Source organism: Melitaea cinxia, chromosome 1 (assembly GCF_905220565.1).
Source record: "Melitaea cinxia chromosome 1, ilMelCinx1.1, whole genome shotgun sequence".
NCBI classification, from domain to species: domain Eukaryota; kingdom Metazoa; phylum Arthropoda; class Insecta; order Lepidoptera; family Nymphalidae; genus Melitaea; species Melitaea cinxia.
In genome coordinates, this window is record NC_059394.1 from 14342391 (window position 1) to 14370373 (window position 27983).

A 27983-nucleotide genomic window follows, 5' to 3' on the forward strand; every position below is an offset into this window, starting at 1 on the left:
ATGTTTTTTTTAGAATCACAGAAATTACGATAATGTGTCATACATACATCTATACAAATAAATGAAATTGGAGTGTCTGTTTGTAATACTAAAATAGATAACTGTTTTTTTTTTTTAAATACATGTAAATAATACATGGTATATATACCAAAATAACATTTTTTACAATTTTTGTCTGTCTGTCTGTTTGTTCCTGATAATCTCTGAAACGGCTGGACCGATTTTGACGGGACTTTCACTGGCAGATAGCTGATGTAATAAGGAGTACCTAACTTAAGCTACTTTTTTTTAGAAATTTATTTATTTTATAACTGTGAACTGAACAATAACTTTTTCGTTAAATTGTATGCAGACGAAGTCGCGGGCACAGCTACTTTAATATAATAATGTTTCATACTACTTTGAATGTATATATAATATACATTACATATTTTTCTTCTTTCATTGTTTGTGTACATTTAGTCCTGGAGAGACAAGAAAGGTTTTGTAAGATGTCGTTAATGTTGATCGATCGAACGAGTTCTCGTACTTGCCACGAGATTATTCTTTCATGGCTCGAAAGATCATTTTTGATTGACATTAAGATAATATGGTACTTCCGTGTGGTTTTTGTAGTTTTCTATGGTCGTTCCTGCGGGTGGACTCGGCGGCACTCTCTCGGCACGCCCGCTAAATAAATTCATTAGTTAAATCACCGCCGGCGGCGTTTTATGTCGGTAACTTCAAAGGCCCAGTCTGCCGCTCTGCCAGGGGCGCGATCGTTCGACTTTTTACTAAGAAAACTCTGTAAACAAAATAAGGTACGACCGAAATGTTTGATCCACCTTTATAATCGGTACACTGAAAATGTTTAACTAGCAAACATTCACTTTTTGTTGAATTGACCTAAGTGATTACCTACTTCTCTTAAGACTTGAAAGTAAAAACGGCATAGAGATTTACAGCTCTATACATAAATATCGTAATGCTTCTGATGCGATATGTAATTTTCGAATTGTAAAATTACGCTGTTCGTAAATTTACGAAACACTGCGTGTTTGAATAAAATAGTTGATGTGTAGCGTATCAAACGTAACTTATCGTGATGCTCGCGCATGCAGTTTCATTCAATGCTTTTATTTTACTGCGTCACATCCCTTCCTCTCAAATCAAGAGCGAGACAGCGATATTACGTGTGTGGTCCTTCAGCTCTAGCTTCGGCTATTGTCGGATACGATCGTGCGACTCCGTAAACAAGAGAGGCAACATAATCGGCCGAATCATGATGGCGGCTCGACAAACATTCAGTCCATGTATCCCGCTAGTGTTTGCTTCAGTGCTGCTCGGGTCGCGCCAGTGTATACACGTTGATATGTAATCACAAAACAATCGAAACTTTGTACCGTTTCGTGATTTATTCGGTCAGTGAGAAACAAGAGTGAAGAATTTGGGTGTACAAGTGTGTGGTTATGTGGCGGCGAGTGATATGACAGCGTGCGCCGCCAGTCGGATTCCAGCCGTCTTCATGAGGATATCGGTGACAAGTCTGGCCCTGAGATCATGGTGGCTCCCGATTCCGAGGCTCCTTCGAATCCTCGGATAACGGCTGCACACGAGAGCCCCTGCGCCACCGAGGCGCGCCACAGTGCTGATCTTTATATACGTACCAGCTGGGTCGATGCCGCTCTAGCTCTCTCCGAACTCGAAAAGGTGAAGTGTTGACTACTTATCCGAAAGCGTCAGTGTCAAATTACGATTGTCATATTGCACGTGTGATTGTTTTTCTGCGAATGTCAATTCGTTTAAGAGCGCGGTAGCGGAACTGTGGCGCCGGCTAGTGAAAATCGTGAGTACTATCAAGGCCGTGCGTACTTTAAAGGCCTTTACGCAAATAAATGTCATTGATATCAGGCATAGGTATTTTAGATGATCAATCATCTCTTTATTTCTTACTCGAAATCTCTCGTAAACACTGATGTGCATGTATCTACATATAAAAATAAATGTGAAAAGACTTCGTGTAAATAAAATGTGTTCAGTTTATCAACAATAATAATATTTTAAATGATTCTTGCTATGAAGTAATGTAGGTAATTTTTAACCCATCTTATACAAAATGACAAAGGTACAGTTTTCCTAGAAGGCCTTGACTCTCTGAGGGCTCTTCGTTCCTACCAGTGCTGTGTATGACGTTATTTTGCCTTACATTTTATTAAATGCTATATACACTGGACAACATAAAGGTGTAAATCGCTTCGTATTTAAAAATAACTGCTGTGTGTAAAAAAAAATTATAACTTAAAAAAACATCAGACTGAGCTACAAAAACAGCTGTACTTACAATGATTATATAGTGAATAGTAATATGGGCAGGTATAATGTAAATCGGTCGTATGCGAGATGAAGCAATTAAGGCGCAGCGGGAAAGGCGCGGGGCTGCGCACGCGCAGCCAGCGGCGCCGATAGAGACATCAACGCAGAGAATGCCGCTCACTGATCGCTCTCTTAGGAGAGATAATATAGCTATTTAATACATTACGGTATTTCTTTAGCTTTGTGTGCTTAGCTCTTAAATGAAATTATGAAACCCAAAAATGTAATATGTTTTTTTTTACATTTCTAAATATAGCTAAATCCTAATGTATTACGTGATTCGTCACAAATTAAGTTCTATTAACATTTTAAGTCATATTACGTAATGACTACAAAAATTCTGATAACTTTTCAAAAATAAAGAATGCACTTCTAAAAATTTATATATCTGGTGGGACCGCACAGCGTTCGGCTCGTGGAATTGAGACATCTTGTGGTTTCCGATCAGGCATCCCTTTCTTTCTCACCTAAAGAAGTGACGCTTTCCTCTTCTTTAAAAGTCGTCTTTCATCTCTTTTCAACTTATCCTATTTTGTATATTTTATCTTTCTCCAAACATTGCGTGCACCGGCGGTCGGCAGCTGCGCTGGAAACCTATAAATGATTGTTACAACACCCACGATTTTCAAATGTGCATTGGCCTTCCGAATGTTTTCTTCAAAAATAGCCTATTTCTATCGTCTACTCCATTTTCTAAATCTTTAATTTAATGTAAAGGCATACTTATCTAACTATATGCATGCTAACAGCATTTGTTTAAAATAGTTTGATCAAAGAAAAGAGTAGTTCTACGAAAGAGAGCTTTCGTAGAACTCAGCTTTGTCGTTTACAATCTTAAGATTGATGTTCATACTAACTTAAAACTGTGTATAATTAAATTCGGAGAAAGTTGCCAGGTGTTTCTTTAAAGTTGAGATGGTATTCCATTTGCGCGCGTAATTTCTTATTTTATGAAATCAGGACAAACCGCAAGGAATTCGGGCAATTTGCGCTGGTTAACCACAAGTGTAGAGTTACAGTGATGATTCATTTTAGTGATTACCAGCCCGGTGTTCAGTGAACGCAACACGTGGCTCACACACATGAGTGAATATTGTCATTTTCCCCATCATTACCTCTTGTTTCCTATGTAATATAGTAATTTGCCATATGTCCTTTTGCCTAGACCCGATTTGCGATAAAACTCGTTTAAAATTTAAGAACATCATTTTTATTTAACCGATTAATACTAAACGGTTTCCAGTTAGATGCGATCTTTTGTAAATGCCAATTGTGTCATGAAAATGCAAAGAAATAACAGGTAGTATGGCCCAGATCCTCCTGGCCCCTTGCTCACTTCTTTATGAAATACCTTTTGATGGGCTAAAATTTTCCGCAGGTCACTCAGGTATATATGTTATCTTAAAATAGCGATTAATAACCATCTACGCATATAATTTAAAGAAATACAACTTACTCAAAATATTGTAGATATTTTATTAAATATTCTTTTCATTTTTTGAGCATTTCTTTGCACTTTCTGAAAACATTTACCATAGTATATTTTTTTTACACCATCAGAAAGTAGAGATTTCAACGAACATAAAACCCACCGACTTTTTTTATAAAAGCTGATATTTTTACGTTACGTTACGTTAGACGCCGCGTTGGCGCTACGGTCACAGCTATGGATTGTGCTTGTTGCGCTGGCGGTTGCAGGTTTGATCCCCGCACATGACAAACATTTGTATTGGCCATACAGGTGTTTGCCGTGGTCTTGGTGATTGTGCAGTCCTTGTGCGTCTCCCCATCGTGCCTCGGAGAGCACCTTAAGCCGTCGATAACAGTTGTTACCATCTACGCCTGATAGCGATCGTTACTCATAGTAGGCAATATACCCGCCAACCCGCATTGGAGCAGCGTGGTGGATTAAGCTCTGATTCTTCCTCTACATGGGGAAAGAGGCCTATGCCCAGTAGTGGGATATTACAGGCTGAAGCGATATTTTTACGTGAGAATTTTAGATCGAAAATAAGGGTGATTTTTCGATATTGAAGTCAAAATAAAGTGAAAAATAAATATTTTAAATCAAAAAAATTACAGTGTATTTGGGACATAAAAAGTCAAGTTTTCACCAAATTTCGTAAAAAAAAAAAACATTTGTAAAAGACATATAAACCAGAAATTTGGTTTTTTGGAATTTTCACAAGAATTTTGTGGTTAGGTGTAAAAAGTGTAAAAACAAAAGTTGTAGATCTTTTTATTACTTACAACTTTGCCATTGAACTTTTTTCCACAGGACTTCTAGTTTAGCCGGAAATCGAGATAAACTGTATTTTTCACCCTTAAGCCAGCCTCCCTCCACCTCTAGCACCTACCGACCTCAGATCGCCCGTAATTTATTTTTCCTTTCATTTCCGTTTTATTCTCTTCCTTTTATAGTGGGGTTTCATTGTACCGACTATATTTTTGTTTGGTTTGAAAAATTATCAACACTGGTCTACTTACTGTAACTATCTTCATATTTAGTATTTACGAAACCAAGTCTTTGAATTAAATGGGGTCTGTTGTTCTAGGTCATATGCTCATGTTGTTAAATCAGGTTTGTGCAACATATTGTTGCACAAACCTGATTTGATGTTTGTCATTGTAACTAATTAACGCGACTTTAAAGCTACCTGATAGTAATACACAATACAATGGAATTCCAACTAAAAACAGCAGCATTCTTTAACATACTTTTACTATATTTATCGTATTGTATGGTAAAAAGTCAGGCTTAAAATGTAAATGGCCGCTTATTTTGATTTAAAAAAATTTTAGGATCCTAGGGCTTTACCGGTAAAACAAATGCCACATGGCCGTTCTGACCGGTTCTTTTACCTAACTTGTAACTGATAACTTTCACGATTTTATTGATTATTATTAGCTTTCCGCTTCGAAATCGATACTTCCAACGCATAACGATGTACCTACATCAAATTTGGATAAACTCCTCGTGTGTTACGTCAGATAATATATTTTTTTAGACATTAATTTGTGTCCTCAAACAAATGTATTTCTTAATATTTGTAAAAAAAAATTAAATTAGAAACATAGAATAAATAGAACAAATAGAACATAGAACTAATTGTGCGTAATTAATTTATAAGTAATTTTACGTTATAGTAGTAATAAAGTAATATAAATATATTATAATGCCTACACTGTAAAGATACCTACCTAGTCCGTTACTATTATTTGCGTTATCAGTTTTATTATTATTTATGTTGGCACCTGCTTAGAAGAAAGTCGTAAGGTCAATAGATCTCTAAAGAAGACTATTCTTTAAAATTACCTCCTAAAGATGTCGAGTATTAGTAGTGAGGTAGTGACAACTATTTTAAAATTACGTAAAGTTATGCATGTGTCATTGACATTCGAATACTTATCGGAAGTTAGTAGCCAGTGCCGGTTAACGACTGATCAGCTGGTGACAACGATGCCCTTGTACACGGTCGTTCAATACAATACTCATAGCAATTTACTAAATCTCCTATGGTGTCCTCTTGCTATTTATTAAGATATATGTAGTAAATTACATACATTCGTATTAGATTTTCTATAAAACAATATAAATATAGATTGACAAATGTCATGTTATAGTTTGTCAAATTATATATACATATAAATGAATGTTTGTCTGTATGTCCTTTATAGAATCGTAAACTACGCATTCTGATCATGTCATGATCTTCAGCAAAGTCTTGTGCATGAGCCCATAAAGGTTTCTGCGATGAAACGACAAAAAAAAAATAATAAATTAAAGCTTAGCAACGCGCGCAGTATAATTTTGTACTCCAAGAAACTAAAAGAATTTTTGTTCTAACTTCATTATACACACGAATAAGTAAGGATTTCAAGAACGATAACCTAGAAGCATCAAAGGCTATAATATCTTGAATGATGTAAATCAATTTTCAAGCTCTTTACTTAGTAATAACGAATTGATTACTACAATGAATTCGACTTCTAAGAAGAGACAAACTCGCCAGCGGGCGGCATATCATTAGGATGTAGTCTAAATATATCTCTAGACCGTTTCCTGCAGGATGATAAAGACGAATGTTTACATAAAAGTGTATTAATAGGCAGCGAAATATGCAGAAAGTCCAACAAGTTGATGTTCAATAAAACGATTGTGAGCGAGCGTATGCAGGCACAATTGCCGGAAACACGTCGTTATGTCTTATCTCGTGTTTACATGCTGTGTTGTGAGAAAGGTTTCAATGTGAGAGAGATTTATCAGAGCGACGGGCTCGGGCGCCGGTAGACGTGAGAACGTGCCCACGATGACCTGATCTGTTATCTGAGGAAGTGGCTGTGGCGCGACCGTATTGCAGATCACAAACTAATGCCCTAGCGCTTGCGTCAGAGGGGATATTGAGTAAAGACAACGGACTACGCAATTGCGTTATATACCAAACTTATATTAAAATGTACAACTGTATCGACATAAAGAATAATATCAAGTACGAGGTAATATATTTAATAATGGATAGGAATATGGCAGGAAAATTTAACGAGATAATTCTATATTCTAAACAATCTTTATACTGATTCGATTTCGACTTAAAACTAATATTGTAAAATAACGAAAAATACAGTAATTTTGAAGTGCGTATAATGAGTCACTTTTAAAAAACAGACGTTTGATTAACAATTACAAATTTTGATTTGTCAAGTGAGAGCACAAATAATACAAAAAATAATATAATATTGTATGAAAAACTATTGGTCGATGATAGTGATATTGCTCAGTCCACGTAAGCCGTAAACTGTGGTGCAGGCTGTGCGGGCGCATTCCGGCTGTGACGTCACGCCCACCCACCGACTCGCCTGATTTATTCTGCATTCATCCCAAGAACAAATCCAAAATAATAGTGCTGTTGTTATTTAGATCACCAAAACTTAGTATCAAATAAACTAGTAAACTTATTAGACTAAATATTTAACTATAATAACGATAAAATCCAATAAATTTGATTGTTAATTTTATGCTAATTTTACTATTACGTACTTCTATATTAGATGGACGAAAAAGTGGCGAGCTGAGTTTCAATAGAATGAAACTTTCGCTTCAGCCTGTAATATCTATCCCACAGCTGGGCACATGCGTCTTTCCCCATATAGGAGAAGGATCAGAGCTAAATCTAAAAAAATGGAACTTTATTTAATATAAATTTATTTTTAATCTATGAATTAACGAGTGAATTAATACTTACACCCACACACATGCACACAACAGACACAATTTTTTTCATAATACGAAGCTGAATATAGACATTCGGGTTTTTTGGTAGATTTATCTTTAAGCACTCTATTAGAATGGGTAACATATTCATTAAGTAGTAGTTTTTTTGTTTAAAGTTTTAAGGCATAAATATTTTACGCACGTTTGCTGAAGTTGCCCGACAGGTCTTATCTTTTTTTAACAGTTACCTGGCAAACATCTTGCCTCCATAAATTTACACTAACCTACTTAATTTCTTAATTTATAGCCAAAATAAAATAATAAAACTGAACATACTTATATTTAAATTATCCTCTGTGTGATATCCATTTTGTTCTGCATAATATTACGTTGAAATTATTAGCCATATGCGTAAGAAGGATACAAAATATCGAGAAGCCTTTTGTAATATTTTTTTTTACGGTCTTTCCACTCAGTTAAACGGTGAATTAATGAAATGGTAGCTATTCAATTGATGTATTTATATTATAGATTGATTATGTACCCTGAAGTATTTGTAGAATTAATATTATTAAGTTTTTAAGGAAGTATTAATATGGTCTTGATATATTGCAAGTTATATTACAAATATGAATAAATTGTTATTGAAAATTATTTCGTAAGAAATGCATTACATTATTTTATTAACCAAAATCGTTCATGTTCTGTTTTATATTATAAAACAGAGTCAGTTGAACGGTTGAAACAAATAAGGCGGGCTTTACACAAATTTCAATTTACAATTTACAAAAATATTCACTTGGGAACGTTGATTTTTGTATATATGACTTGAATAATACATGATTCTCGTATATAAAATGCATTAAAATAATATAAAACAATTATTTATAAATGACAACAATAAACCTTTTAATATAAAATGTTATGAATAAAACTCAGTCTCCGAACTCGTGATAGTACTATTATTCATTTTCAATATCAAGTTCAATGGTATGTTACTCTCAGCCCGTGTGTGCAGCGCCTAGGTACGTTTCGTGGTCGGCACGGCCGCTTCATGGCGCCACGTATTCGCCGCCGGGGCCCGCCCGCATCTCTCATTAATCACAATCAACTGAGAAATTATTTCGATGGTTAAAAACTTCGCTGCCATTATATCTTCCGCTAAAGTTATCGCTGTAATGATTGACTTCAAATGTTGATTTCAGTGATAAAAGTACGAGCTACCGTTTAAATATTTTTTTAGATATTTAAAACATTTGATATAAAATCTATTTTCGACGACTGTATAACGCATTCACACTTGGCAATGAAATCAAATTAGTACTTTGTTTATTTAGGTAGTTGTAAATATCGTTTATTTCTGTTTTGCAGGGCAATATCGAAGGGGGAAGGACCTCACTGTGGATACGAGCGTGGCTACAAGAGCAGCTGTTTATTTTGGGCTGCTTTCTTCAGGGGGACGCAGGAAAAGTCCTTTTTGTCGCTATCCTCGTCCTTTCGACGTTCTGCGTCGGTCTTAAGTCTGCTCAAATACATACGCGAATCGACCAACTTTGGGTTCAAGGTACGTTAAATGTGGATCGTAATTATTCAACTCTTGACCGACTATGCGTCATTATCAGCTACAATCTAAAAACCGTAAAAGTACATCAGAAAAACACATTGTAACACATTGCGCATCTTTATGAATACTAATAAAACGGACTGCAAGCCAGCTAAGGGCGAGTCTCGTGTCTGAGCCGAACCGCTTCCGTCTCGCGTGGACGTGAGCGGCATCTGACTGCGACTACACAGCGCGCCGCGTGTATTGGACCCCTTATGCGACAAATATGGCGAATTTAAATTCCTTGAACATTTATTTAATGTGTACATGTGTCCGGTTCATTCGGTATTGTCATTGCATTTTAAATAAATCTTTATTGCACTGGGTATAGCTCGACCGAACGTATAATTGTAGACGACACGGCTGTTTAATGTTCGAGACGTGTGCAGTGAGCCAGACGGGAAAGTCTTTGATACTTGACGAGCAGGATGTTTGGGACGTACGAATTTAAGCTTATTCATTCATTTTTAAGCTCATTCATCGATAGTGATTAGCAATGTAATGTGATTTGCTTTCCAATTGTTTAAGAAGGTAATAGCGACTGATGATCATAATATGTATATTTATTTATGGTAATAAAGTATTTTTTTTAATTCTTATAGTAACTTAAAATACTTTATACACTATAGGACTAAGAAAAAGATAAGTACAATATATAACCGATACAAACGCATAATTTTTATATGTATATATACCTAATGTAAATACGAACGTCAACCATCTAAAAAACCTAATAATAAACCGCGATAAAATCTGAAAAAATTGTTTAATTATAATTTTATAATTATTTAATTCCTCTGCGAAATGATTTTACAATACCTTTCTAACGTTTTGTTGGCAATTTATTGCCGGCCGAGCGTTGTTTATTGAATTCATTGGGTGGTCGACTGTCAACTCGTAAAATTCTCTCATAAATACTTCGGACAGGTATCCGTGCCTTTATATTTGTCTTATCTAACCGGTCTCCTTCGTATAGCGTAAATAGTTATCGAAACATAAACAAAACGGTAGTTATAACGTAATAAACATATATGAATTTGATAAACGGTAATTATAATAAAAACAAACATAAAGACGAGTCTATTACGAACAGATATTAATTATTATACTGCGAGATTGATCAATATTAAAATTTATTAATATGTAGTTCGTTATTTTTTTATGTCATGAGTTCTCAACGAAAGTCGGAAGTTCCCAGGTTAGAATTTAGTTAAGGACTAGCAACGTTAATAGAACCAGGAACTAAGTCTTTCAAAGAGGATGTTGTACGAGTGCATCCTATGCGGGTATGACGTTGCGCGTGGAATACCAATACCTATAATTTCTATACAAATAGTTTATAAAAATAAATAAATAGATCATTAAGTGAAAATTAGCGTGTAATGTTGTTACTATGTTTATAAATAAGTGTAATCAGTTTCTTATAAATTACAGTGTAACTGATGTTTCAATTTAATTTTATCATTTTATTGCATTTATGTCTTTTTTAATTTCCTATGTTTTAAGAATTTACAAATATATCTGTTGTATAGTGTGTATTGAAATGTAACTCGAACAAGACACTAAAGGGTTGTAATAACGAGCTTGTTTTATCACTTTAGATAAAATAATGTGTTGTAAAATTTTATTTGCTCGCCTCCTCGCCCATTGTGTTCCATGCATGGTCTGTCCTTAATCTCTGCATTGTGAAGTAAGATATATAATTACAATCGATTGGGCATTGGTGGTCAAAGGTCAAAAAGGGTCAAAAATTAAGGTATTTACTTCATTGTTGAGAATTATGTCGAAGTTTTTGATTTATTGAATTATTTGATTGAATTATCAGTTATCATATAAATGAATAAATATTTAGTGCCGATAATACTTTATGGTTGTTAATTCTGTATGGTTAAATCAGAAAACTGATAGGCGTTAATAACGTCTTAGATTTGCAAATAAAATTGCAAAAAAATAAAAAAATAACGGGTTTTACCGATTACTCCTTCTGTTTTATTTTTGTTTTTTCCTGATTAATCTTTGCTTATTATTTATTACATAATTATCTTTTTTTTAGTAATGGCAAGCAACGTACAATAACTCTGAAATCATTAAAAATAATGAATTCATTAAATTTTATCTTTGCAAAAACTGCAGACGTACTTTAAAAGGAAGTGAAGAATTTATTGATGCACCTGTCGCGTCGCGAGCCCTTCAGTGACCCCCGAATATTATCGGTACCTTATATGTTCCAGAACTTTAAAAATTGCATTAGTTTTACTTATACAACGAATAAAAACACATATTTAAATAACTATAAACAATCTTTAATCTTGTATTAGTATATAAATTTAAATTTATCATAACAACAATCAAATTATCCATTTAAAATATTTCTTAAAAATAAACAATACCCAAAACGATATTATCGGCTACCGTCCAAATAACAAACATTCACAGCTAACGGCCTCAAAGCCTTATCGCGCTACAAAGCCGCGTGTGTTAAACAATACGAAACGTCCTGAAGTCACCTAACAACTTAATTAGATGGCCCGCGGCCGCTCATAAATATTTCCACGTGAAATTACGACCAATAAAAGAAAAAAATGCATAACACATCTATCGAGTCACAAAAAACGGTGATTTGATTGTCCGACTCGCTTTTATGTAAAGACGTCGTGCTGCGTCTCGAATGTTACAACGGTCGAAAGATGCGGCATCTGTTGGATCCCCACGAGATTGAGACCTCTTCTTCTCCTCCGACGAATATAAACTGTGACACGGACCATAATAAACTGGCTTAGTCATCTCAATTTTAACTGCGGCCAGACAAAAATTTAACTTCAGTGGAGGGTCACATTTATGCTTAGAATAGAACTACATTTCATTCTGTGGACTCGGTCAAATGGTGGTTTCAATTTGTATATTTTAACACAGCAGTAGGTAATATAAAGTTATTTGATTTATGTTTTGTAAATTCGCCTGTATCGATTTTAATACGATATAAAATACACCAATTAACACCAAGATGTAGAACATTCAAGACTAAAAATAACGACAAACGGGTCTTTAATGTTTTTTTTTTTTTTGTTCATAAACCTAATTGTAGCTATCATTTAAGTTTCAATACGGCAGAAATGATTTGTAGGTATCTCTCATATAAAAAAAAAAAAACGAGTTACTTGTGTATGCGTAAAAATAGTTAACGGTTTTAATGTAATAGTACCTGAGTACAGTGCCAATTTTGTAAATATGCTACACTTTAAATATAGTTGCAAAACTTTTCTGTTTCACGATTGATTATTGGCCGTAATCCTCTGAAAAGGACATGGTTGTTTATTCCGCTATCCATCTGTTGTCTACGCTGGCTAATTTGCATAGAGGGCTCGGCGGGGCCACGCGGGAGCGGGAAGGAGGAGGACCACACGGGCTCCGCGCAGCGCGCGCGGGTGGCCACAACCACATGCGCGAGCGCCTCCCGCGCCCGCGCCCCTCCCCGACGTCATTCATTGCGATCGACCGCGCTGATCGCTCGCTACCGCATCGAGTAGAAATGTTGTCATTATCGGCGCGCACGCATTGAGAATGTAATGAAAGACCTGACATTCGCATTCATTTCGCCGATAATATGTATTCTTTAAATGTTTAGAGATTTAGTTATTATTGCATGCATGTGACATTTTGTCGCAGGTACAATCGAGGTTCATATTTTGTACATTTTAGGAAATTAAGACACGTACGGGCTACGTTGACTGTTTTGATGTGAAAGCTGTTGATAACAAATAAAATTTATTACAAAAGGCGGCGAGTTATAAAGCCATAATTATGAAATGCACCGATAACCCATGTCGACCTTGTTGTTGTTTATGTCTGCGAAAATTCTAATAGAAATGCTTTAATAGATATTTTATATATCTAATATATAAAATTCTCGTGTCGTGGTGTTTGTAGTTAAGCTCCTCCGAAACGCCTTGACCGATTCTCATGAAATTTTGTGTGCCTATTGGGTAGGTCTGAGAATCGAACAACATCTATTTTTCATCCCCCTAAATGTTAAGGATAGTCCACCCCTAATTTTTTTAATTTTTAGATAAATTATTTATTTTTTAATTTATTATGATTTGGCGTTGAAAAATACATACACAACCCTAAATTTTCACCCTTCTACCACCAACTCCTATTTTTAAATAGCGTTTAGTGGCAAGACAACGTTTACCGAGTCAGCTAGTATTTTTATATAATCTTGTCATTTAGTATTTCGAAGCCTGTAAAAATAATTTCATTTTGTTTCTTATACACATGTTTGTGATTTTTTTGAATTGACAATAACATAATTAATAGGGTTTAGAACCGGAAGAACGGAGATTTCCCGGTTCTTTGGTTAGTCAAATGGAATCGGGAAATCAAATTTCAGTCCCGGTTCTTTCGGTACTTTCGGCAATTTTATTTCAATTACGAAGTTCTTACTAAAGCAAACTAGAGATACAAACTGGATATTCACGTGATGATATTAATAATGAAGAGAAGGCTACGATGGTAGCAAGATTACGATGGAACGATGTCAATGAGCTCCTTAGAAATTTCTCAAATAATGGTAAAAATTCATGTAGTCTCTCTGGTAAAAATTCATGTAGTCTCTATGGGGAAATGAAAGGATACCTAAATGGCATAGAAGACATTACGAACTGCCCGGTGTTGATGGAGTCTCGAAGTTGAAGTTTATATTGGAGGACACCTACAAAGGCGCAAACAATATTCAACATAGAGACAGATCGTCGTTTGCAAAAAGAAGTCAATACCCCAATTTTAAACATCGTCAGTTCAGTACCTTGAGCTTTTTAGCAATCAGTTTGGCATTATTCTTCAAACGATTTTGGAGTAAGACTTCATTCATTATATAAGCCTTAAGGATCTTAAATTCAGGGAAGTGTTGTTGAAATTCGGAGCCAAACGGAACTTTATAAGAGATAAGCGTTCAAACTGTCTTCTCTTCGACTTCCATCCCAGAGATAAATGGCCTATCAGTATAAAAGTTAACATCTGTGCTATAACAAATACTAGCTACTGTTGTACTAATTAACTTTAAGACGACTAGCTCTTTAATCAAAACTCACTTCACGCGTCGTGTGTCCGTATCAGAGGATGATTGGCGATGCATTTCCCTTATTGTCAATTTGTCAATAGTTTAATTCGATGTAGAAATTGAAAACGACCTTTTTGTTGCATTATGTGCCCGTTGGTTCATGCCACGATGTTAGTGAATGCTGGCTTTACCAAAACACCAAAAAGCATAGGTTCTACTTGGCAAGCCCAGCATTTGTATTTAAAATTTATCCTAACAGTTTACTTCTTGCAAAACTCAGAGATAACATTTCTTTAAAGAATCTCTTCTCCAGAATAATATATCCATGCAATTAGTACAGCAGTATAGCTACATGAAAAATATAACTCCTGTTTAGAGCAATAATGACACGTGTCACGCCGATATAGACAATTAACGACGGTAGCTGTGCAAATGCTAACAGATGATGCTATGTGCAGATGCTAACTTAATAAAAAGGCTACTTGATTTTGACTTATTTATATATTACGAGAATAAAAAAAGCAAAGAAAAGTGGATGAGAAGACTGAGTGATTTAGTTCTATTTTTTAAAATTATATTTTGAGATTCGATGAAAACTACTTAAATGTTTAATTGTAGTACAGTCTTGAAGAATATGTGTATAATAAAAACCAATAAGCCCGAAAGTACCGAAAAAATCAGGAAATCCCGGTTCCGTTAAGACAGAGTACCAAAAATCCCGGTTCTCAAAAATAGGCTGGTTCTGGGAACCCTAATAATTATGTTCTTATGTCTGGTAATATTCAGATGATACGATGTCAATAGGTTGGAGTGACCGTGTGTCGTAAATCGCGCCCACGGCTCGGTAGGTGTTAAAATAGAGACGCCCTGTGCGGGCGCAACACGCTCTATTTCATTCCACTTGCTTTATGATAATCCCTAATATCCGGGAGTCGAGCAGTCACTGTGGCTATGTTTAGCTTAAACGACATGCTATTACTAAATACTTTTCTATAATCAGCGGCTTTTCGAAGCTTCGGTTTAGTGCCTGTTTCACCAGATGTGGATAACGCTATTTGACAGATGACGATGCTAATAGACTTTGACAGTGGGAGGTAGAATTGGCCAGTAAGACCTGATTCTCCTCAATTAATAAACTGCAAGTTCAAGATGATGCAGAATTCAGATGCGAATAGAAATATCTCATAAACATAGTAGAATTCGACGGCAAAAAGAGTAATGAACCAAAAACTTTTTTCTGTCGTATACTGTCATCCGTGTTTTTTTTTTATTCAAAATCTTCGTGATATAGTTGTTGCGTGTCTTCGTATATAGGTTGTTTAACTCCTAACTATGTTTCTTCAAATTAGGGGTTCTGTAGGTGTACAGATCACGTTACACGTGTAAAAATATTCTAGACCTTTTTTTAATTTTACACTGCCTTAATATACGAGCTACTCCAGCAAGATACTTTTCCAATACTATTTTTCTCAGACGAAAACTTCGATAAAGTGAAATAATAGTACTGATTGCCGCATACTGCAACCGTATATTGAAACGAATTCTTTTTCTGGAAGAGTATTTTTTTTTTCATTATGTATATTATAGCCGCGCTTATACGCTCAAGTAAAGCTATGCGGAACGAGTCTATCAAAGTAACTCGTCTATTTAAACAAAGTCAAATCTAAAAGTGGATTAGGAATTGCTTTTTCACGTGGAACGTGAACTATTACACCTACAGAACCCCTCAATTGAAGGAACGCAGTTAAAAGTCGATCACTCTGTATATCTTCAACCTGATACAATTTAAAATAGTCATTTTTTACTCTCATTCGCAAGATATAATCACAAAAAATTTGGAAGCGTCAATCATGTTTTTAGCCCTGAGTGATTTTGCTTCATTAACATATAGACTGTTCTGCGAATTACAATAGCGTTAACATATTTAGAAGACAGTATATAGATAGGGCAGGTATAGATAGGGAGACAGGTGAATAATATTTGTGCTATTGATTTGATAATACTAATTAGGTTAACAAAGTGAATATAGATAGTGTCTACCGGACGAACATGTGCATGAACATGTGCTTAAGAGTTAGTCTCAGGAATAACACTAAAAATTTTAACAAATATATTTGTTTTAATTTACAAGTATTCCCGACGACAGCTCCGCCATAAATAAACGACTAAAATAAAAGGTATTCGTTGTGTACTGTGAAGGCGTCAACTGCCTCTGTTGCACGTAGAACATTTGTGAGACAGTTTCGAATATGTGTCTAACAAATGCACACAAATGTCCATTCCTAGTAAAACATTTTTAAACAAACTAAGTGGAATAAACTCTAAGCACTCGAGGGGAAAAATGTTGCAAAGTTCGCCCGGCCTTTCGCTGTATTGTAGTTATAGTGCTGTTATTAATTAAAAATGATCCCATTTAATATAAATGATTAAAAAAATGCTTTAAGAACACAAACAATTTATCTACAAGAATTCAAAATATGCTAAATCTATTCTCATTTAAATATAAATCAACCTCAATAAACCGATGACAGAAGTTGGGCCTGTAGACATTCTAACATCTTGCGTGTTTTATTTAAAGCAAAAAATGCAGTAAAACGTATTATAAATCAGGGCTGTGGTGTGGTGTGACTAATACCTGACAAAGTATTCTCTTATAATAAAATAATAATGTGGAGCTCGAGATATAATAAAAATCATTTTTTAAGCTCGAGTTTGTTAGAATTCATTTGGAATCGTTGTGCATTTCAATTGTGATTTACTATACCGTAGCGTTGTAGGAGAGGGTAGAGGAATTGCGAACACCTAAGGGAAAATGAAATAAAATGAAACCAAATTAATTTAGCAAAGTCATTTATTAATCATTTTTAGTTATACTAATCAAGCTTATGTTTTTATAGTTAACAGTTATACATTTTTGAATATAATCAAGTTATAATGAAAAAAAACTAAACATCTTGTGTTCGGGATTACCTCTACACTATGGGGTAACTGAGGGATACTGAGTGGGGTAATCTCGGACAAAATCTAACTAGCGCGAAAAATCTCCTAAAAAGCCCTTCAAAGTGCTTTCCCCACTTGTGCATTTCTCATGGACCCATAATATACATTTATAACACATTATCCAGTCTTCGGTGATCGGTTGGACATCTATTTCGTTACAAATCAGACAAAAATATTCTTAATCCTTCGATTTGGCTTTTATATTATATATTTTTTATGTATCATTTTTAAATGCTTTCAGATTCTTCATGCATTTATTACTTTTATTTTTACTGTTAATCTTTACATTTACTTTAATATGGTGTTTTTTCTTCCTTTTTCGTTCTTTTTCTTCTAAAGCATCTTTCATAGGAGAGCGGGTTATTATAATTTAATGCCCTTTCTAGAAGTTTGTCTTGTTTTGGGTTGTTATATTTGGAGAATAGTAACAATTTCCTGAAGTGGAATTGATTCATCCAACTGAGCTATTTGGCTGACTTACGATTGTGTCATTCAAAATATCTACAGTCCTGTTCTAACATAGTTAAACCTTTGCGTCCGCCATTACTCGCCGTCTGTGATTCCCTCACCCGCCCCTATATTATATACGCTTCAGCCTATAATATCCCACTACTGGGCATAGGCCTCTTTCCCCATGTAGGAGAAGGGTCAGAGCTTAATCCATCACGCTGCTCCAATGCGGGTTGGCGGGATATATTCCCTACTAGAGTAAAGATCGCTATCAGGTGTACATGATATTATATACGATGAATGCTTGAATCATTATTGTATAGAGTTTACGAAAGAAATAAAATAACTTTAGGCATTAAACTTTGTCATTATATATTTAAATTACTTAGAATTTCTAATGAATTCATTAATTTGTTGGCTTTCAGCCATCGGTATTCGAACGTCACATTTTCTATAAATCAGTCGTGTTTAACTATCGCGTGTCTTTCGCGTCTCCATAACAAATGTGTCGACACTCCTGTCGAGTCCCCAAGCTGTTGATGGGATAAGCTAAAATTAGACAAGATAGAGTATTTTTACCTAGCGAACATTACTTTTCCATAAGTTAATGTTTCATGTGCTTTTTTGATATCATTTTAAAACTACATATATGCTTGTTTAAATGCTGTAGATGCTTACAATTAATGATAAAACGTATATATGTAGTTTAAAATAATAAGAAAATGTCTTAAGCTCAATGTAGTTACGTATATTTATATTCGTAGACTTAAGAGTCAGATGCAAACAACGATTTCTATTCACGTATATATAAAAAGAAGTTATTATCTGATACGTGAGGAGTAAGGAGCACGAATAAATAAATTAAGATGTCCAAGAGTAATAAGAAACGCATTAAGTGACAATTTAATGAGTCAATATGGTCGACATGGCTCGCATCTGCGGAAGAAAAACGATATTAATTTAATTTACATCTTTATTCCTCCATTACATTGTCATTGTCTTCGCTCTCAATCGTAATGTTTATTTATCGTTACTTATATGTTTAAAAGTAAACAAATCAATATTGATATTGGGAATAAGAATTAATACTTTTAAATATCATTTACATTTTTTATTTTCTTTTTATTTATCTTGTTTATACATCTTGTTAACGTGATTAGAAACAGGACTTAAGAAAAATTCCTTGTTTAAAATTTAGTCAGTTGTCAACTTTTCTATGAATAGATTCGATAAATGACACTATTGATAACTAGGCGGCTAGTAAACATTCACTCAGGCATTAAATTTTATATGTTTGACGGCGCAGGGACATCTGCTTACATTATTACTTCTGGTGTCGTTGACCTTATGATTAAACAATTGCAGTATTGATACAAAATGAGATCTCTGGAAAATCATAGATAAATCGACTTGATAAATGCTTTTTTGAGGTCAAGACAGTTCGATGACTTCTGTTTAAGAAGTTTTTTGTAATTTGAACTGAAATTAGGTTATTTAAAGCTATTCTCGACAAACATAGTTCTTCTAGTATGACTAAATATTAATTTTCATTTCAGAGGGTGGTAGGTTAGAAGCGGAGTTGAAGTATACAGCACAAGCTTTAGGCGAGGCAGATTCTTCGACGCACCAACTTGTAATACAAACTGCCAAAGATCCAGACGTATCTTTGCTGCACGCAGGCGCGTTACTCGAACACCTTAAGGTTAGTTAATAGTTACATCTTTTCTCGTTTTTCAAAGACATTCAAAACTCTAGCAGGTTTTGAAGGTACTAAGGATCGAAAGGCAAAAGTTTGTTAGGACAAGTTTTTTGTCATCTTTTCGTAGTAAAGAGATGATTCTTTCATTTATTTCCAAAATAAAAATACATTAATATTGTTAGTTAATAAAGTTGTTTGCTTTGATCTCAGGTGGTGCACGCAGCAACAAGGGTGACAATTCACATGTACGATATCGAGTGGCGACTCAAAGACCTGTGTTACAGTCCAAGCATACCAGACTTTGAAGGTTACCACCACATAGAATCAATCATCGATAACGTCATTCCTTGCGCAATCATCACCCCTCTTGATTGTTTCTGGGAGGGTTCCAAATTGCTTGGTCCAGATTATCCTATATTTGTTCCGTGAGTATTAAGTTTTAAAGTTGTATTAAGTTTCTTTGTATGTCATGTATATTTTGTCTATTAGTAAATATATATTTATTATATATAAAAAAGTGTCTCGTTACATTAACGCATCCTGTTTCTTTTCAGACATCTTAAAAACAAACTACAATGGACACATTTAAATCCATTGGAAGTTTTAGAAGAGGTGAAAAAGTTAAAGTTTCAATTTCCTCTGAGCACAATGGAGGCGTACATGAAGAGAGCCGGCATCACTACCGCCTACATGAAAAAGCCGTGCTTAGACCCCACCGACCCACACTGTCCAGCCACGGCACCAAACAAAAAGTCTGGCCATGTAAGCATTTTTTTTTTAATTTATATTATTAAAAATATAAATACATTAGTATGTCTTTATACCACACGATTCATGAAAATACCAATAACCTATCAGATTATGACTAAATTATAAACTCGAAATGTAAACTTTACTCGAAAAATTCCATCTCCATTAGATTTAAAGTCATAAATTATCGCTCCTTTTTTAAACGGAATAATGATTGAAATGTTCGATTCATTTGTTACGGTCGCGTGAGACTCACATCAGGGACACATTACAACTCCCGGTTCTTTTATAAAGAGTTCGATTTACGGCTGTTTTACAGGCGTATAAATAAAACATATCGCGACGAATAAAGCAGCTTTATCGAGGCAACTGTATAAAGTTTAAAAACTCCATTATAATAAAATATTTTTGGAAACGGCACTAATGTAGGATGAAAGCGGTCGCCCCGTAGCAGATGGTGCGACTACCTGCCTCGAGGCATCAGTCTGCAAATTCGAGTCCGAGAAAGTTAACTATGAAACGTTTAAATTGTAATTGTAATTAAACTCGAATGAAGACATTATTTCTCTTATTAGCACATTGATTGACCACATTTTGAAATGAAAGGTACGCGTTTGTTTTTCGTGCATTAAAGGGTTTCAACGATAGAGTTAAGAAAGTAGTATGCTAGTCGGCCGGTAATACTGGGTAGGGTCCATTTTTGTGCGAGGTGAGGTGCCACCCACGTTTGGAGCAACTCTGCGGCACCGAACGGGCGCGCATTGTTCGTATTATACGGGCGCATTATGCACGATTCAATAGATCTCGCTTACCGGCTCTCTCGGTCACAATGACACTATTGTATCAATAATATTTGTACAAACGAAAAGTTCTACGTAATCGTAAATTTTGTATAACGCTTTGTTCTCAAATTTTCGGAATTGTATAACAATTTTTAGAGCGAGTGTCCTTTTTAGATTCCAGACGTAGCGGCGGAGCTGTCTCACGGATGTTACGGTTTCGCGGCGGCTTATATGCACTGGCCCGAACAGTTAATTGTCGGGGGAGCTACGAGGAACTCGACGTCGGCCCTTCGAAGTGCACGCGCTCTACAGACCGTAGTTCAGTTGATGGGCGAGAGAGAAATGTACGAGTACTGGGCCGATCATTATAAAGTACATCAAATTGGCTGGAATCAAGAGAAGGCAGCCGCCGTACTGGATGCCTGGCAGAGAAAGTTTTCCGCTGTAAGAAACATTTTTATTCTACGTTTATGTAATGTGTCGCTTTTTGTAAAACGTTTATAGCGCAATGTTAAAAAATAACAGTTTAATGTTTATAAATTTTTTTAGGAAGTAAAAAAAATTACTACCTCAGGATCAGTATCACCGGCTTATAGCTTCTATCCTTTCTCCACCTCAACCCTTAATGATATACTTGGAAAATTCTCCGAAGTGTCACTAAAGAACATCATTTTAGGCTATATGTTTATGGTAAATATATACTTATTTTGAAATTTCTTTTTTGTTTTTGTTTTTTATTTCTAGTTGTTTAAATATTTTTTTTGAATATTAATGTTGTTTAAATATTATTTTTCTAGTTGTTTTATTTTTATTTAAATTTTATTTTCAGTTAATTTACGTTGCCATTACTTTGATACAATGGCGGGACCCAATACGTTCACAAGCAGGCGTGGGTATAGCTGGAGTTCTTCTTCTCTCCATAACTGTTGCCGCTGGCTTAGGATTTTGTGCTTTATTAGGTGATATTTTAGTTTTATCCGTTTAGTCTTTCTTTTACTTATTTACCCTCTAAGCAAGTCAATAATACTGTGTTCTTTATTATAAAATATGTATCTATTTTATAGGAATACCATTCAACGCTTCAAGTACTCAAATAGTGCCGTTCCTAGCACTTGGGCTAGGAGTTCAAGATATGTTTCTACTTACTCATACGTACGTGGAGCAAGCGGGGGATGTGCCTAGAGAGGAAAGAACAGGTCTCGTATTAAAAAAGAGCGGTTTAAGTGTACTTTTGGCGTCCTTGTGCAATGTTATGGCGTTTTTGGCTGCAGCTCTTTTACCTATTCCAGCCTTCCGAGTATTTTGTTTACAGGTATGTAACATACAGTAATATTTTATTAAAAGTATTCACCAACAGTTTTTATTTTAGTTATTTATAAAAAGATTTGATTTAAATAAGAACTACATATTTTAGGCTGCCATACTTCTCCTCTTCAACTTGGGATCAATGTTGCTGGTTTTTCCTGCCATGATCTCACTAGACCTCAGGCGTAGATCGGCTGCGAGAGCTGATTTATTATGTTGCTTGATGCCTGAAAGTCCGCTACCGAAGAAAAAAGTCGCTGAAAGAAGTAAAACTAGAAAAAACGACAAGGTAATTATTATATATAATAAAACTACATATATGTGTACCATTGAAACAGGTGTGAAATCGGATTGAGTTCATAGTTTATAATTAAGTTTCGATTCATCGCCTTGTACTTAGTTTTATTTAGTCACGTAGGTTAAATAAAGTTAGTAAAAATAACACTAATCTTTAACAATTCCAGACACATAGCGCGGATACTACGAGGCAGCCTTTAGACCCAGATGTATCCGCTAATGCAACCAAAACTTGCTGTCTAAGTATCTCACTCACCAAGTGGACCAAGAAACATTACGCACCTTTTATCATGCGCCCCTCTGTTAAGGTATTATTATGTAAATTCTTAGATTTCCATATTGCAGTTTAAGCTAAACTTCTAACTTAAAATAACTAAAAATATTTTCTAATGAAACCTTTTCTATTACAGGTTATGTCCATGTTAGCATTGATAGCAATTATCCTAACCAGTGTCTGGGGAGCTACGAAAGTAAAAGATGGCTTAGATTTAACCGATATTGTACCGGAAAATACAGGCGAACACGAATTTCTATCCCGCCAGGAAAAATACTTCGGGTTTTATAATATGTATGCTGTGACACAGGGTGATTTTGAATACCCTACCAATCAGAAGCTGTTATATGAGTATCACGATCAATTTGTCAGAATACCTAATATAATTAAAAATGATAATGGTGGTCTTACAAAGTTTTGGTTGAGTTTGTTCCGCGATTGGTTGTTAGACTTGCAAGTCGCCTTCGACAAAGAAGTCGCCAGTGGCTGTATAACTCAAGAGTATTGGTGCAAGAATGCCAGCGACGAAGGTATTTTAGCTTATAAACTTATGGTACAGACAGGCCATGTTGATAATCCGATCGATAAATCTCTCATCACGGCGGGCCACAGATTAGTTGATAAAGATGGTATTATAAATCCGAAAGCATTTTATAATTATCTGTCTGCGTGGGCTACAAACGACGCATTGGCGTATGGGGCATCACAAGGGAACTTAAAACCTCAACCTCAAAGATGGATACATTCTCCAGAAGATGTGCATTTAGAAATAAAAAAATCGTCACCATTGATTTACACCCAGTTACCATTCTACCTTTCCGGCCTCAGTGACACCGACAGCATTAAAAGTTTGATAAGATCGGTGCGAGATTTGTGCTTGAAGTATGAAGCAAAAGGTTTACCGAATTTCCCATCCGGCATTCCGTTTCTTTTTTGGGAACAGTATTTATATTTGAGGACGTCTTTACTGTTGGCTTTGGCGTGCGCTTTGGCAGCTGTATTCATTGTAAGTATCTAAATTATATTTTGAAAGTTATATCATTCATTATTAAACATCTAAATATTGGTAAAATACGCAGTAGCTTACTGTCCTCTATATATTTTAGGCTGTAATGGTGCTCCTACTAAACGCGTGGGCCGCTGTGCTAGTAACGCTGGCGTTGGCGACATTAGTGTTGCAATTACTGGGAGTGATGGCTCTGTTGGGGGTGAAGCTATCTGCGATGCCGGCCGTGCTGCTAGTATTGGCCGTTGGAAGGGGAGTCCATTTTACTGTGCATTTGTGCTTGGTAAGTTTTTACTGTGTTTGATTAAAAAGTTGATCCAAAAATTAAATGTCAGAGATATTTTGTACCCGTTAGTCAGTCAGTTCAGCCTATTGCAGTCCATTGTTAGACATTGGCCTCCCCAAAATTGTGCCAGACATCCCGGTTTTCCGCAATTCTCATCCGGCCCACTCTGGCAATCTTATTTTGTACCAGTTGATATGTAATTTTAATCTGTCTTTCTATGTGTTTCCAGGGTTTCGTAACATCGATAGGTTGTAAGCGTCGTCGTGCATCGCTGGCACTAGAGTCTGTACTGGCGCCAGTGGTGCACGGAGCACTGGCGGCCGCGTTGGCTGCCTCTATGCTAGCAGCCAGTGAGTTTGGTTTCGTCGCCAGACTCTTCTTAAGATTGTTACTGGCACTAGTGGTCTTGGGACTAGTCGACGGCCTACTGTTCTTCCCGATAATCCTATCGATATTGGGACCGGCTGCTGAGGTTAGTATTTTTTTTCATAATAATTAAATGTATAAGTTTAATAACATTAATTATGTAAGTTTTTATTTAAGGATTTAAGGATTAATAAAAAGTATGAATTATAATTTTTTCACTGTAAATTTATTTTATTTATTTATTTACACTTTTTGCACAACACAAAAGTAAAATAAGTTTAATGAGGTTAAAAAAAAATAATAAATTTGCATTAGTTGCAACAGGCGGCCTTATCGCTAAAGCAGCGATTTCTTCCAGGCAACCTTTGGGCAGAGGACTAGAATTTTAATATTTATATTAATATGCATGAAAAATAGTTACAAAATATGTGCCTATAAAGGTTTTGTTGGGAAAAACGAGTGTGCAGCGTAGTTTGTGCCGCAGGTGCGGCCGCTGGAGCACCCCGAGCGGCTGTCGACGCCGTCGCCGCCGCGCTCGCCCGCGCGCGCGCGCCGCGCGGCCGGCGAGCGAGCGCGCGCGCGCCCCGCGCCGCGGCCCAGCGCGCCGTCGCTCACCACCATCACCGAGGAGCCGTCCAGCTGGCACAGCTCCGCGCACTCCGTGCAGTCCTCCATGCAGTCCATTGTGGTGCAGCCCGAGCTCGTGGTGGAGACCACCACATACAATGGCAGCGATTCTGCGTCGGGACGGTCGACGCCCACCAAGTCGTCCCACGGTGGAGCTATTACTACTAAGGTATATTTATCTTCGTGTGTATTTTATTTTGTCGCACCTAGGACGCTGCTGCCCGTCTTCGGCCTGTGTGTTTCAAAGCTAGCGGTTAGGTCGTTATCCCGCCATCGATCGACTTCTTAAGTTCCAAGGTGGTAGTGGAACCTTGTTATCCCTTAGTCGCCTCTTACGACACCCACGGGAAGAGAGGGGGTGGCTATATTCTTTGGTGCCGTAGCCACATAACACAGCGTAGCCAGCCCTGCGGTCACCAACCCGCCTGCCCAGCGTGGTGACTATGGGCAACATATATAAGTTCACGCATTTTTGGCGCGAACTTGTGGAGACCTATGTCCTGCAGTGGACTTCAATAGGCTGGAATGGTGATGATGGAATGATATTTTATTTTAAATACGTACGAGGTTAGCTAAAAGTAACGAAATTGACTAGACGGCTATTTATATGTACTTTGTTTTTTTTCCTGCAGGTAACGGCCACGGCGAACATTAAGGTCGAAGTGGTCACGCCTAGTGATAGAAAGTCGCGCCGCTCTTACCACTACTACGACCGTCGACGGGAGCGAGACGACGACAGGGACAGTAGAGATCGTGACAGGGACAGGGATCGTGACCGAGACCGTGACAGGGATCGCGACCGGGACAGGGACCGGGATAGGGACCGTTCGAGGGACAGGAGGGACCGATACAGGGACGAGAGAGACCACCGCGCGTCGCCGAGAGAGAACGGCAGAGATTCTGGACACGAAAGTGACTCGTCGCGTCATTGAAAATGAGATTAAATAGCAAACTTGCCAGCAATGAAGCCTGGAATTCCACTAAACATACGGGATGCCAGTTGTTTTGTCAAATACTCGTGGATATGCCAGTCGGAAATTTTGAATCTCTAATGGGTGTCGTAAAACTGAATTATGTGGGTTGTAATTTTAAATTCGCCAGTAAATTGTGGTAAGCTCGAGGCTATCGTAGTCGATGCGTTTTGGAAGCGCTTGTATCAGAAGTATATTGTGTAAGTCCGAAATCATTCCATAGAGTGACACTAGTGCTTCTATATTGTGATTTATTGTAGCGAAGTACAGTTTTTACTGTTAGGTATAGACCAAATAACCATTATAACCGACGTATATGTTTATCTTACGTGTTCCTATTTTAAAGACGTTCTTCGTTTATTGTCTTATCAATATTTTTGTTACAATTTCACGTCTAAAGACTGTGGTCGAATATTTTTAATAATTTATCATATTATTTATTATGTGTCTATAAATATTATTAACCTCACCAGAAGAATCTGTGAATTCGATCAGATTTATTGTACAAATTATTTAAGTAGATTGTATATTAAGTAAGGCATTTATTTATGAGATTACTTAGAAGTTTATATACCTAATTGTATTTTTGTGATCGTTTACTACGGTCACTACTTTAACGAAGAAGACTGCATTAAACGATTGAAAACTCGAAATCTTAGCGACAATTCATAAGAATCGACCAAAGGTCACAGATGGTTTTTTTAAAAGGGGTAAATGGGTTTAAGTGTTCTCTATTTTATATAATTTTTGGGTCATAACATATTGTAATGACTATCGTAAATAATTATATATTTAAATCTGTGATCGAACCTCTAAAGATCTGAGCTAAGAATCAACTGACCTCAGTAAATCAAATTAGTGATTAGTGTTGTGACATTTTGTGCAGAGTACTTACTAGTTTATATTAATTTATGCTATTGTAAGTTAATGTTTTGTAAATATAGTGATAAATAGTGTAAGTATTCGATTAAAACGCGATGCCAACGCACAATGAACGAAAGAGTTTGACCTTGTGGTTTATATTTTTATACAAATGTAATTGACGTATTGTTAACAAACCGTTATTATATAACCTTGTTGCATTTTATGTATTTGAATATTAAAATTGGATTTATAATAAAATACAAAACAAATATCTTTTAATCGACACATCTTAAAAAAATAATTTATAATATTAATTTTGGTATTTATTTTCATGAAAAACTAAATATTTAATAAATAATTAATTAATTTATATATATATATGTATGTATGTGTGTATGATTATATGTATGTACACCTCCACGCCGTCTAATTCTTTTGTCTTGTCCTTTTAATGATGTTGTCTGGAAGAGATCGCTCTTTTAAGACCGCCTTTTGTACATGTCTATATTTTCTTTCTTTCGGTGTACAATAAAGAGTATTTGTATTTGTATATGTGTATTATATATTATATACTAAAATATTTATTTATTTATATATAAATATTTTATGTTTATGTAAGTCTATCATATTAACGTATGATGTAAACAACTTATTTAGGGTTATTTATTATTGATTTTTCCTCCTTAAAATGTGCACACTTCTTACTGCTGCTATTGTCCTACTATACTACTACTACTACTATCGTGTCCAGTACCCAAAGGTTATCTGGAAGAAATCGCTCTTTAGCGCTAACATCACTTTGTATATCTTGTATTGTATCTTTCTTTATATGTTTCTTATTTCGGTGTACATTAAGAATAAATAAGTAAATAAATAAAATTAAAAAGAAGATCAAAAATATTTTAAAGAGTTAAAGATTTTATGTCAAGTGCCTCTATGTGCTCTATAACTGTAATCCAATTTTTTATTTTGACTCATTTATTAAAAAAAATAGTAAATTTTCTTTAATGAAAGAAATTGTCGAATAATTTTCCACAATACAACGAAATTTCTGATGAAGATATTAAAATTATACTGAGA

The 27983-nt window shown here is 35.7% G+C and overlaps 1 protein-coding gene across 1 annotated transcript; it reads left to right on the forward strand.

Annotated features, from left to right (window-relative positions):
* The first annotated feature begins 710 nt into the window (after positions 1-710).
* Positions 711-26000, forward strand: LOC123657471 (protein patched). The gene is made up of 17 exons (XM_045593017.1): positions 711-800; positions 1486-1689; positions 8936-9128; positions 19233-19378; positions 19586-19800; positions 19930-20137; positions 21082-21351; positions 21457-21597; positions 21737-21866; positions 21972-22219; positions 22322-22501; positions 22677-22817; positions 22920-23789; positions 23890-24072; positions 24305-24547; positions 24926-25237; positions 25701-26000. The coding sequence occupies exons 1-17, from the start codon at positions 711-713 to the stop codon at positions 25998-26000; spliced, it is 4074 nt and encodes a 1357-aa protein (XP_045448973.1).
* The last annotated feature ends 1983 nt before the right edge of the window (positions 26001-27983 follow it).

Excerpts from the sequence above, each read along its gene's own strand:
- LOC123657471 (XM_045593017.1), top strand. The coding sequence starts at position 711 with ATGTCGGTAACTTCAAAGGCCCAGTCTGCCGCTCTGCCAGGGGCGCGA. Across the intron at positions 22,502-22,676 it reads AAACTAGAAAAAACGACAAG|ACACATAGCGCGGATACTAC; the intron begins GTAATTATTATA and ends TAACAATTCCAG. Across the intron at positions 22,818-22,919 it reads TCATGCGCCCCTCTGTTAAG|GTTATGTCCATGTTAGCATT; the intron begins GTATTATTATGT and ends TTTCTATTACAG.